The sequence below is a fragment of the Chlamydotis macqueenii genome, chromosome 1 (assembly GCF_036417535.1).
Source record: "Chlamydotis macqueenii isolate bChlMac1 chromosome 1, bChlMac1.mat, whole genome shotgun sequence".
Lineage (NCBI taxonomy): Eukaryota > Metazoa > Chordata > Aves > Otidiformes > Otididae > Chlamydotis > Chlamydotis macqueenii.
Window position 1 is genome coordinate 186,651,502 of NC_141556.1, and position 18,465 is coordinate 186,669,966.

Genomic DNA, 18,465 nt, shown 5'->3' on the forward strand with positions numbered 1-18,465 from the left:
GATAAATCTGGTATCCCAAATTAAGTTTCTGTTATACTCAAATCTGCCAATAGAGGGCAGCTTCAATTTTGCTGTTTTTAGTATAGTCTAGGAAAAGGCAAAACTAAGAGTGCTTAAAGCCAGCAGACCTGCGGTGGAGCTTGTGCTTTGGTTTGGCAGGGTCGAGAATTGAGTTCTTTCTGTATTTTTAATATGAATTCACAAATACTATTTTCCTGCCCTTTTTATTAAAATATTGGGATACTTAATGGAAAAAAAAAAAAGCATTCTGAAAAACCAGTCAATATGTTGTGCCTCTTGGTACTAAGCTTACTTTAACATATCTGTCACTTAGATGGGCGCCTGCTGTTTGTTACACCAATGGACCCCTTATTTCTGATACTTTACTACCTCATAAAGGCAGACAAGGAGGTAAGCCTGCTTTATTTTTTCACTCAAATTCTCAGGAGAAAGCATTATTTTATTTTTATTTTCTTCATTTTCTGCAGAAGTTATGTTAATTATGCTTCCATAATTATGTCTATTTAATTTGTATTTAAAACAGACATGTCCACCCTATAAGTATTTTTTTTTTGTGTCAACTTTTTTGGTCAGTAAAGTATATTCCAAGAGTCAGCTTGCAATCTCAAGAAACCCTAATCAGCTTTTTAAGAGAAACAAAGAATCTCTTTTGTCCTTTTGTGAGAGCCTATCACAGAACCATTAAATTCAAAATCTTAAGATATCATCAGAGTAAAACAAGCTAGTGCCCTTTCTGAGGCATCAGTAGATGAGTCATTTTGGGAAAGAAGGTAAGAAGAAAGAAGAATTTGAATGCTATGGGGGAGGAAGAAGAAACATTTGTGTGCTAGTTTGAACTTGAAAGGAAACATTGCCTTTTTAGAAGCAGTATTTGTAGAGATGCTGTACCATAGAACAGCAACGGGATGATCAAGTGTCCAAAAGTTGGAAAATTAACGAATGGCTTAATTGAGTTATCACAGGTGTGACAAAACTTAAATTTACAAAGTATATCAAAAGGCATATGCAGAGTTACTGATTTATTGTGTACAATTCGCTTGTGGAAAAAAGAGCATAAAATAAAATGTGGATGTTGATCCTTGTTTTTTGTTTCACAGAGGCAGTAATTTTACTTTAAGCATCCTAAAAGTTTTTGCTCTAAGAGCATTTCCTCTAAGGTTGCTTGCTGTTTTCTACTTTAGATTGCAAGTGGAGAATGCTGGAATACAATTTTTGCATGGTGAAGAAATAAAGTCCTACTAGACATTTGTAATAGTAACCTATTGTTCTGTAATTATTTTAAAATTATTTATGGTACAGGACATGCAAACATATTCTGTATTTCTGAGGTCTGTTCCTGCTTCAGGGTGGCCCATCAGAAGAAGTCATTTCACAAGGAGTAGTTTAGCTCATACTCTAGGCATTGTGCTCTGTTTGAATTGAGCATCCCTTTGAAAGCTTTATACCAAACTTGAATTAGGGAGACAGTATATCTTCTCTGTCTATGTGGTAGAATGTTGAGGCAGCTTAAATAAAGGACTATTGCTGCTGTTCCTGTGCATGGGAAGAATCTTGTACTGCCATTTACTTTCTTGGTACATTGTTTTCTAGGTTTTTCTGGTTTTTCAGGCCAGGCGTGGTGCCCCATAAGTGCATAGAGCTGTTCTGGGTCCTAAATAAGGGCAAATGCATTCCTGCAGTGCCCTGCCTAAGTTAGCATATTCTTCAGTAAAGGGAAGTCCTGGGGATTGTGTTGCACATACCTCATGCAAGGCCAGCTTGAATGCAGCGTAATCACTTCTGGCTTAAACTAACAACTATCAAGGTACCCATTGGGTATCTTAGGATCATCCTTTACACCATTCTTTCGTTTTGATAGCATGACGCAGGGTTGCTTAATGTGTCTTCTGAGCAGAGCCATCTCCTGTCCAGCACTTTGTTGGCTTAGGCTCTGTGCCCTTGCACACTGTAAATGTGCCTGCCTTGCTTCAGGATACAAGTGAGTTTGTGCAGGTAAGTTACCTATAGGAAATAGTTTATCACAGCTTTCTTTCTGCCTCTCATCACCTGCTTTTTGCCATTGTTATTGTCCCTTTTTCAGGAGAAAAAAAAACCCCTCAAATCCTTTCTGTTTTATTTGGGTTTCTTTTGTTTTGGTTTTATTTTCTTGCTTGTTTTTTATTGTGATTTAACAACGGATGGTTCCTTTTATTAAGCCTCTAGCTGTCTAGCAAGAGGATTAATTAATAATGAAAGCAGTATACTCAAATGCTTTTTTTTTCATGCTGACCAGTATAATGACTTCAGCTTTGACTCCTGAGACCGTGCACTCTCTAAGGATGGAGAGCTCACTGAGTCTTTGTACTGATGCGCTGAAGGATCTTTCCAAAGGGAAGGCTGCCAGTTGTGCCAAACCATGCTGAATGATTATGCATTGTTTGGCAATGGCAAAATTTGTTTGATGGTTCTGTCATGTGTGGGGCTATTTAACTTGTGCCAGAATCACTTTATGTAGATACTCTGTCCAAACTGGAATTGACTTTGCAGAGGTGAAAGGTTAATACTGTGTTCCAGAAGCTGCCCTGCTCCTTTGAGATTTATCTTTCTGGAAGGAAAGGCAAAATTTGAATGGAAGTTATGACACTGGGTTTAATCCAGCAGGTTTTGGTCTAAAACACTATTGGCACATACTGACTACTGTGTCTTATGTCATCTTCCAAAAAATCCTGCTGTACTTCACATTAGTTTCTCCCCGTGTTGTTTTAAATTTGGTCTTTTAAGTGCAGTAATTGAAGAGTTCAGCATTTTTCAGGTATTTACTGGTTTGAAATAAATATTTATAGTTTGCTTTGTAATCAGTTTCTGAATCTGTCATGTTACTGTTCAAAATATGATCTTCTTTAAATCCTTTATTTTAAAGCTATGGCCATTGCATGCATATATATTTTTCTATATTTGTGTAGTATGTATATGTGTCTTAATGCTGTAATAATGCTTTTATAATCCCTTCGATGTATTTTCAGCAGCAAGGAAAGTTCCAGCCACTTGATCAAGTTGTGCTAGACTCAGACTACCCTAACTGCCCATTGCTGCTGAAGTGTGCAGATGTTCAACAGTACATCCATCATATTACAGAAGAAAAAGGTGAAAAAAAAGAGGCTAGGGGACAAAAAAAAAAAAGGCTGAATTTGTTAGTACCACTTGATTACAAGATAGATTTAAATACTGTATTTTGCTTTACCAAACACTCAAGGTGCTAGATGAAGCTGTACTTTAAAACGGCTTAGAAGTTGTCATTCTAGTATTGTGAATAGTAATGTGTGGATCTCCGATTATCTACTGTAACTCTAAAATACTTTTGCAGTTTTGTGCTAGGTGTCATAGAAATGATAAACTGATCACAGCTGACTTCTTCACATTATTGTATGTGTTGTGAACTTTCTTTGCCTTTTGATGGAAGTTTTACATCTCTTTAAATTCTTTATTTAGTGTAGGATGGTCTGGTGTGGAAGAAGGTAACTTGTCCATTTGGCTCTTTTTCTCCCTTTGTCACAAAGCTTCAAACAATACTTAGGAAAAAGCTGGAGAAGAGAGAATATGCTGCTGAGAAAGGAGCGCACAATTTTTCTAGCTTTGCATAATTTAGTATTGTGGGTTTAAGCTCAAAGACTTAAAAATTGACACCTTGATTGGGATACATAAGTGTATGAGAAAGAAAACCCAAATGGAAAAAAATAGCAAAGTATCAATTCTGTACATAGTGTCCTCAACCTTTGCTCAGAATTCCCTTTGGTATGGGGGTTTTAATTTATATGAGGACAATACATGCTTTCTATGGAAGAGGAAGGAGCATTACATAATTTTTGCAGCTTGTCAGATCAGCAAAAGACGCAAGACCTCAGTTTCCATAGTGAGTCCTTTAAAGAGCATTCTCCTTATGCTTGCTGACTTCCTCGTGGTGAATGGAGATTTTACTTACACACAGATGGAGATCTACAGGAGGAGGGACAGGAGTCTGAGAACATGGAATCTACCACCAAGTGGAAAACAGCTAAGCTATCTGACCCTTATGCATGTAGAACTCCTCCAAGGAGTTGAGGTACACAGATTAAAAGCTAGAAATATTAGGAATTTGCTGTTGTGAAGCACTCTGCCCTTGTCGTTGATATATATATATAAAAGAAGAAATATTTACATGATCTGAGATAATTGAGAAGTGGCTAAGGAAACATGTTGGAAGAATGAAAAACCTAAAAAGTAAAACACTAGACCCCTTTATAGCTGCATAGAATATTGGGGAGGGCATGTGAGTTTTTCCTGAAAGATTTAGATGTACGCATTGAAGTATTTCCTGTATCATGTGGGACATATGCAGTAATTTAGGGCAGTTGCTTCCCCAGAAAATAAATTTGAACTTCTGGGCAGGACATGTTTGTATTGAAAATCATCACTTTAACAAGAGAGCAGGAAAGCTGGGCAGCAAGACTGTTGTTACGTTCTTGCTGGGACTGGAGTGGTTGTTACGTTCTTGCTGGGACTGGATTTCTGAAAGAACCTTTGGAAAACAGTTACATTCAGTATCACTGGGACCAGGCACATTTTACTTTGGGTGAGTTATGACTTTTGAGAAGGCTTTTTTAAGACAGGCACATCTGAACTGTAAAACCGCTTTTGCCTTCCCTTGAAGTGATAAATACTTCCAGTAAAAGACTGTTGTTAATCTTTTAGGTAATTGCTGTGCTCTACAACTTGTCTAACACTGACTAAGGAGATAAGGGTGAGAGAGGAGGTACTAAACTTCTGTGCAGCCATCTGAGAAGGTGAAAAATCATGCCAGATCTTCTTGGCTGTCAAACTATGAAGTCTGTATAGGAATGGAGGACAAGATCTGGATTATTTTTCTAAAGGGGCACTTCCTCCAAACAACAGTGCTGCCTTTGGGCAGTATTTGTGTTCCCTTCTTAACAGCAAAACAAAAATTTAAAAAGTATGTGCTATAGACAAAGTCTATCTTAGTCTAACCTCTGTTTCCATTCTGAAAATGTCTTTGCAGTTGTTATCCATCAGAGCATCCTCTGATAAACTGTATTCTGTTAGACAGTAGTGAAGATGCTTTACTACTTGTTTTTTTACATTGATGTTTTTAATAATGTATTATCCACACCTATAAGTCTGTGTAATTTTGCCAGTAAATTATATTAATGTTAAAGAAGTTCTGTTCACTTCCTGGTTTTTGTTTTGAAATATAAAGTAGAAATTACTTTTGTCATTAAAGCTGTATGCACATGCCAGCACCAGTTGTCTGTGGTGTTCTTGGATGTCCCTAGGCATGTGCCTGCATGTACCTGCTGCTTCTTTTCTTCTTCAGGTTTGAATTGGGTAGAAAGTAACAGTGGGGCTTGTTCTTAGGGTTTCTTCCTTTTTTTTAGAAAATCAAGCATATTGTTATGCAACAAACACATTGGCACTTACTTGCCTGTCATGCACTGATCGCCTTTCTGTTCAATCCACTTCTATGTGTTTCATATTCTTATGTCTTTTATTGCCTGTAAAAACTACCGATATTATGACTAAGGTACTGTTTTCTAGCTCTGAGACCTGTTGTCCACTTTGTAGCCTTTCTTATTTAAGGAGTAGGGCTTTAGGGCAAGAAGTATCTGTTGTGCTGAGTCTTCTGCAGGTCTGATTTGTTTGGCAGAACCTAACGACATAATTATTCTGCTCTTAATTTGATCTTAAGGCATTTAACATCTGTGTAACAAATTCTTACCCTAGAGTGCTCACAGTTTGCACTTACTGAATTAGCAGAAAGTCCACCTTCCCTGGACTCAGTGTTGAAGGGCACTGAAAATTCATTTTGCTGGATTAAAGTCCTGGTTACCTGTTTTAGTAGTTGGGGAAAGGGTGTGTTACAGCTCGCTAAATCTGGGTGAGGCAGGTTGTTTGCTAATAAATTCAAACATCAGAAAGAAAGTACAAAAGAGAAGGTTTAAGAAAGGGTTATGAATTCCAGTTCTAGAGTGTTACTCTTTGTTTCATTTTGCAAGGCAAAAACTGCACTGTGATCTTGTCTGATGTGATTAACATGAAGAGCCAAGAAAGCTTACCTGATTAGAATAAATAAGTAATATTGCCAAGCTTGTATTCCCAGAAGGTAGGAAAAAAAGGGGCCATATGAGTTTCAGAGTTATGGAAAACACTGAGAAAATGGATGTTAAAATGTGCTTTAGGCAGTTTGCTCAACAATACATCAGGGAAACTTCCAAGTCTACATAGCGATTACTCGATCGCTGAACATATTATTTAATTGTAGAACCACTTATATTCCATCTGTATTTCTCAAACCCAATCTTTCCAGATGTCTCAGACCAGTTTTATAGGCACCAGACACATTAGGGAACAAAAGGCTTTCCAATATATACTCATATTATCAAACATAGTCGCTAACTCTCACCAATATCAAATGTGCATCACATGTTAAATCCACGTTCCAATATTGAATCCTTTTGTCAGCAATTTGTGACTTTCATAACTCACTTTAATTCTTCAGAGGTCTCAAATATTGTCAGTTTCTAGAGTTTAATAGTCAAGACTGTCAAGCACACAAAATATTTTCAAACAAAGTGATCTCTGAAGGGTTCAGTGTAATTATTTTTCATGTTTTAATGAAAATGGCTTCACAGTTCTATGTTTCCTTTCCCTAACTGAGTCACTCTGAATCATGCTGTTGTGGGGGAGTCTGCCTGAGAATCCAGACTAGAATTACTTTTCAGCACAGACTGGGGGATGGTGGCCGGAGTATGTCCCTTTCTCGAGCTTTCTAAGATAAGAGAGGAATCCACAAATCGTACTTGCTGTACTTGGACCCAGATCGTGTTGGCTCTTTGAGAAGCAGGTTCAAGTATCCAGAGCGTCTCCCCCATTTTCTGCTTCTTTTTTTTTCAGAGCCGTTTAGAAGCTTCTAAGTCCTAAAGGCTGCAGCCAGCAATGTCACAGCTAATTACTTTACCTGCAGCTCATCAACTTCATGAAGTATATTAAGTGTATAGTGTAGTGTGGAGTATATAAGTGTATATTAGTGATTTTTTCCTTTTTGTTCTGAAGAATGTTTGCATTTTACTCTTCCACAACTGTGGAGATAGATGTAAACTTTGTCTTGTAAATAGCTTTCCTCAACCTCTCCAAACCCCGTACCATTCATACACAAAGAGTATACAGTTAGCTGTTTGTATGCAATTTGAAAGAACAAAGCTAAACCCCAAAGAAGGAAATGTCGAAGGAACCATAAATAATATGTTGTTGTTTGCAAGGGTACAAGGAATCTCCATGAACTGAGTGTTGGAATATGATACTGGATCAGTAAATTAAATGAAACAGATGTAGGTATTTATGGGAATGGTATACAGGAGATTAAAACTTATTGTAATACCTGTTAAAGAAAAAGGCTGAAACTCAGTAGACTCTAAAATCTCCTGTGTAGTCTTATTAGGCATTTGAGTCCATTTCCAAAATCTAGCTTTCTGTGAATTCATACTGAGCTTTTATATTGAAGTTTCCATGAGCCTTTGTAATTTTCTCTTTCCTTTGCCTCAGCATCATGAACTCATGTGAATAGCAAGTGTTCAGGACACCCTAGTTATCACAGGGGAAACACTTTCTGAAATTCTTGTATCATTGAGTTAATTTATGTTGCTCAATAAATCATAAATGAATCATGTACTTCCTCCCCCAAGGAGTGTGTTTCACTATTTTGGATTCTGTATTTTCTTTTGACCCTATATTAAACTATGTAAAAGGGGAATACAAGTAAAACTTTTGTTTTAGTCACCCTGTGATGTGAGAGGGGAGAACTGATAGGAAAAGGGTTTATTGAAAGGGTGAATGGTTTGTCTTCACTAATTAACTCTCTATCCTGGCCCCATATTGTGTGCTGGAATTCAATAAGTAAAATATTTAAGATACTATGTTAAAAAAAAAAAAAAAACAAACAGTTAAGGAACCAACAGTTTGTGTTGTGAACTATGTAGTTAAAATGACCAGTCTGGTGACACAGGCCAGTGAAGGTTTGGCAAACTACAAGGGCTTGAAAAGAGTCTTAATGAATTCAGGCAGCCCAAGATTACAGATAAATAAATAAAATATGTGCTTTGCTGGATTAGGGCCTAATTAAAGAATTGTCAAGTTGTTCAGACTTGTGCATTTCAGCTTAGTCTGTTTATTTTTCCACATTTCCAATATTTTTGAAACTTATTGCCCTGATATCAAACATGTGCAAGCTGCAAATTAACTTTCGTGCTGTATCTACAGCTTAAAAACTTTTAAATGTATTGAAAATGCAATCCAAACCAGTCATGACTTTCTTCCCTTTACTTGTTTTTTTCTCAGAGATTGGCAGTCAGAAATTCCACAGATACAGCCAAGAGAAGACACTGAAGTGGTTAAAGAAAAAGGTATTGTGTTTCTCTTTTGCTTTCAAAATTGCTTTTAAAATGAAAATGCTTATTAGCGTGTCCATATCTGCATTTGAGCCATGTAGTGTGTGTCAGTTCAAGGTACGTGTCCTGTTCAAGAAGGACAGACATCACAATAAAGTTGTTGCACTTGGGAATGCAATGAGTTATTAGAGAAATTACAAGTTTGTTACATTTCTGTTTCTGATGGGACTGGCATGAAAAGGATTAATGGAGTGTGGAGAGCTGAAGTTCAGCTTAACACTGTGTTCTGTAGGCTTTGCATAAGGTGAGGGGCTTGCCTCTTGTTTCGTCCACTTCACAGATGGGGTAGAGGACAGCTTTGACTGTTGCAACTTTTAAATTCTGCCATACTTTAAAGCTGGACAGAAATGCCTTGGCTTTGTGCTGCAAATGGGTTTCCTCATGAAGTTTTAGCAGGGTCTTTCAAAATGGTCCTGGTATGGTTACTGATATCCTGGTCCCATAACCCTATTCAAGAGATATGTACAGTATGCAGAAAATAAACTAGTGTTACAGCTAAGCATGGTGTGGTCTGTGTTTTGGTATAAATAAGGCAAATATCATTTTACACATGCACACGTGCCCCTACTATGATGCCACTTTGTAAAAGTGGGATTATACAAGGAAGCCTTGTCATTTAAATTAGTCAACGCAAGTGCAAAACCTGGTCTACTTTCTACAATGATGAGGCATGGAGATATCTATTTTGCAATGAGTACCTGAATACTTACATTTGAACAGATACCTGTTTGTGTTGTTGAAAATACTTTCTTCTGCCAGTTATCTCTCTTAGATCCAGTATAGCAGTGCCCTGCGAAGTCCTTAATCCTTGATTTCCATCAAGACTGCCTTTGCAGTCCAACTCAGCTCAGGCATTCTCTGTTCTCCGAGCAGGTGTATTCCTCACCTGTATAATCATAGCTGTTGCATCTGAGTAGCTCAGTTCATCTTAGGGTGCTGCAAAACTGGTGCTGTGTTGCCAAGGCAACATGTTCAAAGGCATGCTAGTTTCTTTGGGTTTTTTGAGCTCATATGCTAGTCATTACAAATGTGTATTAAATTTCACCACAGTCCATAACTTGAGTGTTTTATATGCTTGAAACAAAATTACAAGAGCTTTGTCACTGCATTAACGTGTGCATAACAACACTGATACAGGCATTTCATTCTGTGGTTTCCTATAGGTCAATCAAACAGTGAAAGCACTTAAAAGCAACAATATATGTGTAGGTGAAAGGGTATATGCAGCTACATATGTCAACGCTAAACAGATCACAGATACTAAAGAAGGTAAGAAAACTAAACATTGTAATGAATTCCATTTTTGTGAAATTGCATACATGGAGATAAAACACATGATTAGAATCTAAAATGTGTTGAAATTGGCCTTTGCAGTAAATTTATTCCTTGTACAGAAAATTCCATATATAGAATCATAGAATCATAGAATGGTTAGGGTTGGAAGGGACCTTCAAAGGCCATCTAGTCCAACCCCCCTGCAAGGAGCAGGGACATCCCTGACTAGATCAGGTTGCTCAGAGCCTCATCCAGCCTGGCCTTGAACGTTTCCAGGGATGGGGCCTCCACCACCTTTCTGGGCAACCTGTTCCAGTGTTCTATAACTCGCATTGTAAAAAATTTTTTCCTAATTTCTAATCTAAATCTACCCCGCTCTATTTTAAAACCATTACCTCTCGTCCTATCACAACAGGCCCTACTAAACAGCCTCTCCCCATCTTTCTTGTAGGCCCCCTTGAGGTACTGGAAGACCGCTATCAGGTCTCCCCGGAGCCTCCTCTTCTGCAGGCTGAACAGCCCCAACTCTCTCAGCCTGTCCTCATAAGAGAGGTGCTCCAGCTCTTTTATCATCTTCGTGGCTCTCCTCTGGACCTTCTCCAACTGGTCCATGTCCTTCTTGTGTTGGGGGCTCCGGAACTGGACACAGTACTCCAGGTGGGATCTCACCAGGGCAGAGTAGAGGGGGAGAATCACCTCCCTCGACCTGCTGGCCACGCTTCTCTTGATGCAGCCCAGGATGCGGTTAGCCTTCTGGGCCGCAAAGGCGCATTGCCTGCTCATGTTAAGCTTCTCATCCACCAGCACTCCCAAGTCCTTCTCCTCAGGGCTCCTCTCAATCCATTCCCCGCCCAGCCTGTATTTGTGCCTGGGATTGCCATGACCCAGGTGCAGGACCTTGTACTTGGCCTGGTTGAACTTCATGAGGTTGGCACGGGCCCACCTCTCCAGCCTGTCAAGGTCCCTCTGGATGGCATCCCTCCCTTCCAGCGTGTCGACAGCACCACACAACTTGGTGTCAGCGAACTTGCTGAGGGTGCGCTCTATCCCACTGTCCATGTCGCCGACAAAGATGTTGAACAGGGCCGGGCCCAACACGGACCCCTGAGGGACACCACTCGTGACCGGTCTCCACATGGACATTGAACTGTTGACCACCACTCTCTGAGTGCGGCCATCCAGCCAACTCCTTATCCACCGAGTGGTCCGTCCATCAAACCCATGTCTCTCTAGTTTAGAGAGAAGGATGTCATGCGGGACAGTGTCAATAGCTTTGCACAAGTCCAGGTAGATGATGTCAGTTGCTCGTTCCTTGTGCACCGATGCCGTCACCCTGTCATAGAAGGCCACCAAATTGGTCAGGCACGATCTGCCCTTGGTGAAGCCATGTTGGCTGTCACCAACCACCTCCTTGCTCTCCATGTGCCTTAGCATGGTTTCCAGGAGAATCTGCTCCATGACCTTGCCAGGCACAGAGGTGAGGCTGACCGGCCTGTAGTTACCTGGGTCTTCCTTATTCCCCTTTTTAAAAATTGGGGTTATGTTCCCTCTCTTCCAGTCATCGGGGACCTCACCAGACCGCCACGACTTCTCAAATACAATGGCCAGTGGCTTGGCAACTTCATCCGCCAGTTCCCTCTGGACCCGCGGATGGATCTCATCAGGACCCATGGACTTGTGCACCTTCAGGTTCTTTAGATGATCCCGAACCTGCTCTTCCAGTACAATGGGCAGTTCTTCATTCTCGCAGTCCCTGCTTGCACCTTCTACAGCTTGGGCGGTGGGACAGGAACTCTTGTCGGTGAAGACTGAGGCAAAAAAGTCATTGAGAACCTCAGCCTTCTCCATGTCCTGGGTAACCAGGACACCAGTTCCCTTCTGGAGGGGGCCTACATTTACCCTGCACTTTCTTTTGTCCCCTACGTACCTATAAAAGCTCTTCTTGTTACATTTTATATCCCTGGCCAGATTCAGTTCTGCCAGGGCTTTGGCCTTCCTTACCTTATCCCTGGCCAGTCGCGCAGCCTCTTTGTAGTCCTCCCAGGCTACCTGTCCCCACTTCCAACCTCTATAGGCTTCCTTTTTCACTTTCAGTTGCTCCAGGAGCTCCTTGCTCATCCACGCCGGCCTCCTGGCCTTTTTGCCCGACTTGTTTTTCATCGGGATGCACCTCTGCTGAGCTTGGAGGAGGTGCTCCTTGAATATGGACCAACTTTCCTGGGCCCCTCTTCCCTCCAGGGCTGCCTCCCATGGCACTTGGCCCATCAGGTCCCTGAAGAGGCCGAAGTCCGCCTTCCTGAAGTCTAGGGCAGAGAGCTTGACGTGTATTTTCCTTGCTGCCCCGTGGATCTTGAACTCCACCATGTCATGGTCGCTGCAGCCAAGGCTGTCCTTTAGTTTCACATCCCCCACCAGCCCCTCCCTGTTGGTGAGCACAAGGTCAAGCATGGCACCCCTCCTTGTCGGCTCCTCTATCGCCTGCAGGAGGAAGTTGTCATCCATGCATTCCAGGAACCTCCTGGGCTGCCTGTGCCCTGCCGTGTTGTCCCTCCAACAGATGTCAGGGTGGTTGAAGTCCCCCATGAGGACCAGGGCCTGTGACCGTGAGGCTGCTCCTATCTGCCTATGGAGCACTTCGTCTGCTCTATATGTTGTGACTGTGTGTCTTGACTTTCCTGAGTTCTTTGGTATCTTCATCAGGTGGTACTGTAATTAACAGTGAGTAAGTGAGTGACTAGGTCTCAGCTGGGTTTCTTTTAGCTTCTCCTTAGTTCAAGGAGAGACGTTTTTCTCGGTGAACTGTATGCTGAAGTGCTTTGCTGAACTGACACTGTCTTGGATAACAGGACACATGCTTATATATATGAGTATCCACCCAATAAGCGTCTCTGTGTTAGAACAGACTTTTTAATTATTATTATTTTTATTAGCATGCAAGTGCTCTTCATAGAATTCTCCAAAAAGGGAAGAGATCTCAGCAAGTCATAGTCACAGAGTAAAAGCTCCCGGTCAAAACATTACTTTATGTGACAAATGTCTAGAATACACAAGTGTGTGCTTATTAAGGACAAAAACTTCAATAATATGTGTATTAAATTGCCCTGAAATTTAGGATCCTGATAAACAAAAAATCTGGAGTGATCTTGTTTGCGTGTAGTTACCTATTCCCTGGGGTGGTCAATGTCCTGAATGTTGGTGGCATATGAAGTTAGGTAGAGAAACCTGAAAATGGACTCCAAATAAATTCTTTGAATGTTAGTGAAAATTAGAAAAGTTTAGAACAAGATGAAGAAAAGCAAATTGTTTCTTATTACAAAGATGTTCAGAAGTCGGCATGCTGTTGAAAAATAAGGAGAAACAAAGCAACTTGCTGACGAAGTAGAAAATGAGTTACCAAGTAATGATATCAAAGGAAACAACATAAATGAGATTTAAGAGGCAACTAGACAGTTTTATAGAACAGAGATTGTAATATATGGTTTCTAAAAGGAGACAAAGCTGCAAAACATGTAAGTGACTTTAACTTTACAGTAGCTTTTCTCCACTCACATTTTTTTAAAGAAAGGAAAAATTGTCCTGACAGCAACCATCTTGACTATGCTTAAATACTTTATGTCTGAAACTTGTAGTTAAATAGCTCATCTGCAGTGTTTTTTCCACCTTCCTCCTCATAGTAACGTGAATATAATAGTCTTTTGAAAAGCCTTTTTAGATTTAAAAGTGGAGGGAAATAGGGAATACTGGGGGCTAAAAGTAGGTAAGTTTTGGAGGCAATGCCACTTTATGTAGCAAGGTGAATGACAGGAAGTCAAATGGACCTTACTCAACATTTATTTTGAATAAGACTAATTTTCTTATCTGATCCTTTCACTGCCATAACAGTACAATTCATTTCCGTAGAGAATTGCTTTCATAGGGGTATTAGGAAATTTCAGTTCCTTATAAACAGATGAGTATATATAGTTAGCATCTACACATGTTGTAGGGCAAAAATCTGGGAGGATATAATGAGTGCAAATGGGGAGGGAGGGGAGGTTTAACTTGTGAGACCTGAATATTTCATTCAGAGGACAAATAAGGGAGGTGTGCAAGTATTTCTGATGTTTGACAGGAGGTTAATAACAAAGCAAAGCTAGGATGAGAACACAGACTCCCTAGAAGGCAAACAGTAGTATTTTAAAATTGGTAAGGGAAGTCAGTGAAGACTGCTTAAAGGCAGAAATGCAAAGAGAATGGATTTTGTATTTAGTACAAAATAATAGCAGTTGAATTGGACTCACTGTTCGGTGTCCTAATGCAAAGAGGGAAATGATGGGAGTATTTTTCTTAAGCGATAAATTGGACATATTAAGTGCTGAGGTGAATTGTCTTGGACTGGAATTATTTCTTGTTCTCTCCTGACCCTAAAGTGGGCTTAGGGAGTGACAAATCCATGATGAATCTAGGCAGTGGAGGAAGGAGAAGTGCAGATAGTTCATACTAAGAATTTGATGTCAGTATAGTTGAAATGCATATGCTGGTGTCAGTTTGTTAATGTTTTCTGTTTCGATGTCAGTTTGCATTGGGCTTTTTAGATTAAAAAAAAAAGAAATAGAAGAAACTATCTGTCACAGAATAAATATTTCTTTACAACCCTGAGGCTAGTTTACCACCTGCTTCTGAACTCTGTAAGTGTGCAGACATATGAACAGATAGAGCTGGCCTGTTGTAGATGGAATTCAGAGGCAAGATTTTAGCTTAATGTCTGTCTGGCAAATACTTCTTGTGCATGGGTGCAGTTACTCCCTAGAGCCGCAACAACAGCAAGTTTAAAAGATCCAGCCCATGATCAGTAAGTGCTTGTGTAGAACGTGACTGGAAAAGATCTGGTTTAGGACTTCATGTTGTGAAAGGGTCACTTTTTTTTTTCCCAGTCTCTCACAAAAACATTTATAGCAGGAGTGCCCTGTACTGAAAACAGCTTCTAGTAGTTCATATTTCCACAGATAATTATCCTGTCTTGCCAGTGGTGTTTAGATAGGCCTTGGCATTTTCCATAAAGTACTGAAATTAAGTACAAGACTTTGAAATAGACTCATTGTCTCATCTAATCGTTTTCAGTTGAAGCCAGAAAATGTACTTTAGTACTGAAGCCCCTGCCAAATAATTGTAAGATCCAGATGCTTTAAAATTAATGATTGCGTGTTCTGTTGAGTCAGCTTTTTACTTTTGCAGGTTTTTAAAATTTAATTTCTTCGGAAAAATACATGATATCTAGTATTCTCAGAAAGTGCACAGCTTTTGTAAAGTACATACAGCAGATATTAATAACATGTGCTGACAAAGTGAGTGTAGTAAGTCTTTACTTTTTAAATAAACCTACAAGTGTCATGTAACTTAAAGTATTCAACACAGAGAAACATCACAGTGTATCCATTAGAAGTCTCTTACTATTAATTCAGCCTCATGATTTATGGTAGTGCATGCAACATGGATAAGGCAACGTGACTATATAATGTGAATGTTCTTTTTCTTTTCCTTCCCACTCCCTACCCTGTTCCTGAAGACTATGTACGATATGCCCATGGGTTAATATCAGAATATATTCCTGAAGATCTGAGTAAGGAGTTATCAAAATACTTAGGGTAAGTATTGTTCCAGCTAGGTGCTAGCCTTATAAGGCATGCATTAACGTCCTTTTGGGCATTGTTGAATACCAAGATTTGTGCATCAAGGTTGCAGTGAATGACACAATGAGATTATATTGGCCACACTTCAAATGTGATTTTTTCAAATGTAGACTATGCCTTCCTGCTGTTCCTTTGATGCTTAGGACCATGATCTGGAGCAGAGATGTAATATGATTTGTCTGATATGTCCGTTATCACAGTTGCATTGTGAAACCCTGAGCAATGTGTCCCATTTTAAAGCAAAGCAAGGAAGGAAATCCAAAGAGTTAAAGCAATTTGTCCAGAATTGTCAAGCGTGAGCAGCAGAGCCAGGAGTAGAATTCTCATCCCCAGTCCTCTTTCCTTGTGCCTACTCACTGCTGCTGGGGTTTGACTTCACATATCTAAACCATTTTAGTTTATATTTAAATCTGGAAGGTGAGCCAGCATCATCCTGGTGTTCCCTGCCAGCAGCAAACTTTGCTTGGAGCATCACTAGGACCCTGCACCTGTCCCTCAGTTTAATTTTGTTCAGAGGGTTCGGTTATGGCAGCCTATGGAAAAATGTGCAATTTGCAGCTTGAAATCCCGTAGCTTAACAGTTTCATTGAAGAGATGTTACGTGCTTTAGAATATCATCTTACTAATAGCCAAAGTTTTAAAAAGTAAGGTGGAGTTCTCCTATTTTGTTTGCCAGATCTAAGAACTTTTAAAAGAGCCCATGTTTCTGTACAGTGCGTGGCTCTGTTTTAGTTATCTAAGTCAGAAATAGAGAGTTCATGAGCTGCTTTTTTTTTTTTGCAAATGCATGCCATGTGTGAGCAGCTGATAACCAAAGCAGCCTTTGTGGGGAAGGAATTACAAGCTTTAGGTTGTGCAGTCCAGCTGTCTTAATTTATAACTTAGGTCTTTTGTTCTACAGGCTCCCAGAAATTAAAAGCCCAGCACCAGAGCCACCATTGAAGGTAGGAGAACATTAAGATATTGACAGATACATTGTGTTGTAAGCTAATTTATCTGAATTTTTATTAAAACTAGACTAGGCCAAGCACTGGGTACAATACCATAAGTAAGTTGGCCTTGTGAAAAGCCAGTCTGAAATAACGCAAGAAATTTACCAGGTACTTCATAGTTTTTAATAAGAAATATTCTGGTTGGTTTTCCTGTTTAAAAAAGGTAAGGAAAGGGAGAGACATATTTTATGTTTTTGGTCAGCAGTCTTTTCATATGTGTTTTGCTTATTTAGTTTTATTGAGGTTGATGGGACAATATGACCTCATAGGTTTTCTTTCATATGTAATTTACGAGGACCCTGAAAGGGACCTCCTGGGTCATGGATTCCCAGACAACCATGTTGGATAATCTCTCATACACTGACCGTTCTTCACTGTAAGTCTCATTAGGATTTTTTATTTCCATTACTCGTCTTGGAAGACTGTTCTATAACCTCATTCCTCTGATGCTCAGAAGCCTTCCTGTAAATTCCACCTTGAATTTATTCATGGCCAATTTATTCCCCTGTGCTTTTGTGCTAACATTATCATTGTTTTTTCAAATTGAAATGGCTTTTGTCCCTCCCTAACATTAGTTCTCTCAATGTGTAAAGGGAAAGCATATATCCTCTCTGTTTTTGTATTATGAAGCCAAACTTGGTTGCATACAATGGGTTCTCCATTCCCTCATCATTGCAGGAACATTTCTTTACACCTATTCCAAGAGGAATTAAATTGTTTCAAAGCAGGTGACCAGAATCATATATAATTATTCATAATAAAGCCTTTACCAGTGCGATATGATGGCATTCTTCCCTTCTTGTCTTAACTGGAAGTACTTTATCTCATTACATCTTTGAATCCCATTTGCCTCTTATTACTGTGTGATGTATCAGATAGCTCACAGTCATGCTGTGAACAGTTAGGACACACAGTTGTTTTGGGTTTTTTCCTCCACTGCAATTTTTAGTTAATCAGTATTCAGATTTATGAGAAATTAATGCATTTAGCTGCTGTGTACATGACCATGTACTTCTGTACATTTTGGCCATTTTTAATCTTTCCAGTTTTGAAGGTCCTCTGGCTTTTCCTTCACAGTTTTAAAAGCTCTTTAGGTATTCATAATGCCTCTCAGTGGTGTACATTCAGCAAATGTTAGCATGCTGTTATCTTAATTAACAATTAATGAACATTTTGAATAAATAGTGCTCATGGCACTCCACTAGTAATCTGATCCAATGACATCCCTTTCTGCATTATTTGCCTTTCTTTTCCTTTTACTCTGTTTCTACCTACTGTAAAATTCTTATGCAATCTTTGTTTTCTATAATTTCATTTGCTTAAATGGCACCACATCAAGTCCTCTGGCAGTCTTTCACATTTTCTGTCACCAGAAAATATTTTATCTGTGAGAAAAAAAAGATAATTCTGTAGGCATTACCTGTGTTTAGTTTTCATTTACTCTATATCTTTCATTTTTCTTCCTTCTTTCACTTTTTCTCCCCCCTCCATTCTGCTGAGGCCTACTATCACTTTTTCCTCCACCTTACATAGAGATGGATGTTTGGCTGTTCTGCAGCAAGATGGTCCCTACCTGATAGAACATTTGCCAGGTTTTGCCTCGGGACTTGTGATTTCTGAGGCAGCCTCCCAACAGTGTCAGTACATTTAGTTTTACTTCTGTCTTGAATAGAGTGATTTCTATTCTGTTTTCTGCCCCTGTGTTTAACCTCTTCATCTTTATTGAAAACAATTTACTGAGGCAAAGGATTTATTCCATTTTGGTGCTACACATAGATTAGCTTTTATATCTATCCAATCCTTACTGTATAGTAGCTTAACTTTTTCTTTTTTTACTCCCTTTTTGCCTCTGTGGCTAAACAACCTTCTACTATTTGTTTTAATTTCCTTTCCAAGGTCTAACTCAGCTTGACTTCTTGGCAGTTCTCACTTTATCCCAGTATTACCTGACCTAACAAATCTTTTTTTTTTTTTTTGGCAGTCTTTTTTTACCCATTCATCATAGAATTCTGCTTATTCCTAGTATCTTTTTTT

The 18,465-nt window shown here is 39.5% G+C and overlaps 1 protein-coding gene across 8 annotated transcripts in view; it reads left to right on the forward strand.

Moving 5' to 3' along the window:
* RNASEH2B (ribonuclease H2 subunit B) overlaps positions 1 to 18,465 on the forward strand; it is a 48,420-nt gene that overhangs the window by 17,839 nt on the left and 12,116 nt on the right. For 7 of the 8 annotated variants that reach the window (XR_015261688.1, XR_015261687.1, XM_086771897.1 and 4 more), the window contains exons 4-9: positions 335 to 411; positions 3,024 to 3,144; positions 8,386 to 8,450; positions 9,659 to 9,764; positions 15,316 to 15,394; positions 16,341 to 16,383. Coding sequence is in view for 6 of the 8 variants with exons in the window: in XM_086771897.1 (XP_086628023.1) it covers positions 335 to 411; positions 3,024 to 3,144; positions 8,386 to 8,450; positions 9,659 to 9,764; positions 15,316 to 15,394; positions 16,341 to 16,383 (491 nt within the window). In the remaining 2 variants the exon portion in view is untranslated. The remainder of the gene's footprint in view (positions 1 to 334; positions 412 to 3,023; positions 3,145 to 8,385; positions 8,451 to 9,658; positions 9,765 to 15,315; positions 15,395 to 16,340; positions 16,384 to 18,465) is intronic. The other variant, XM_086771892.1, reaches the window with a different exon arrangement.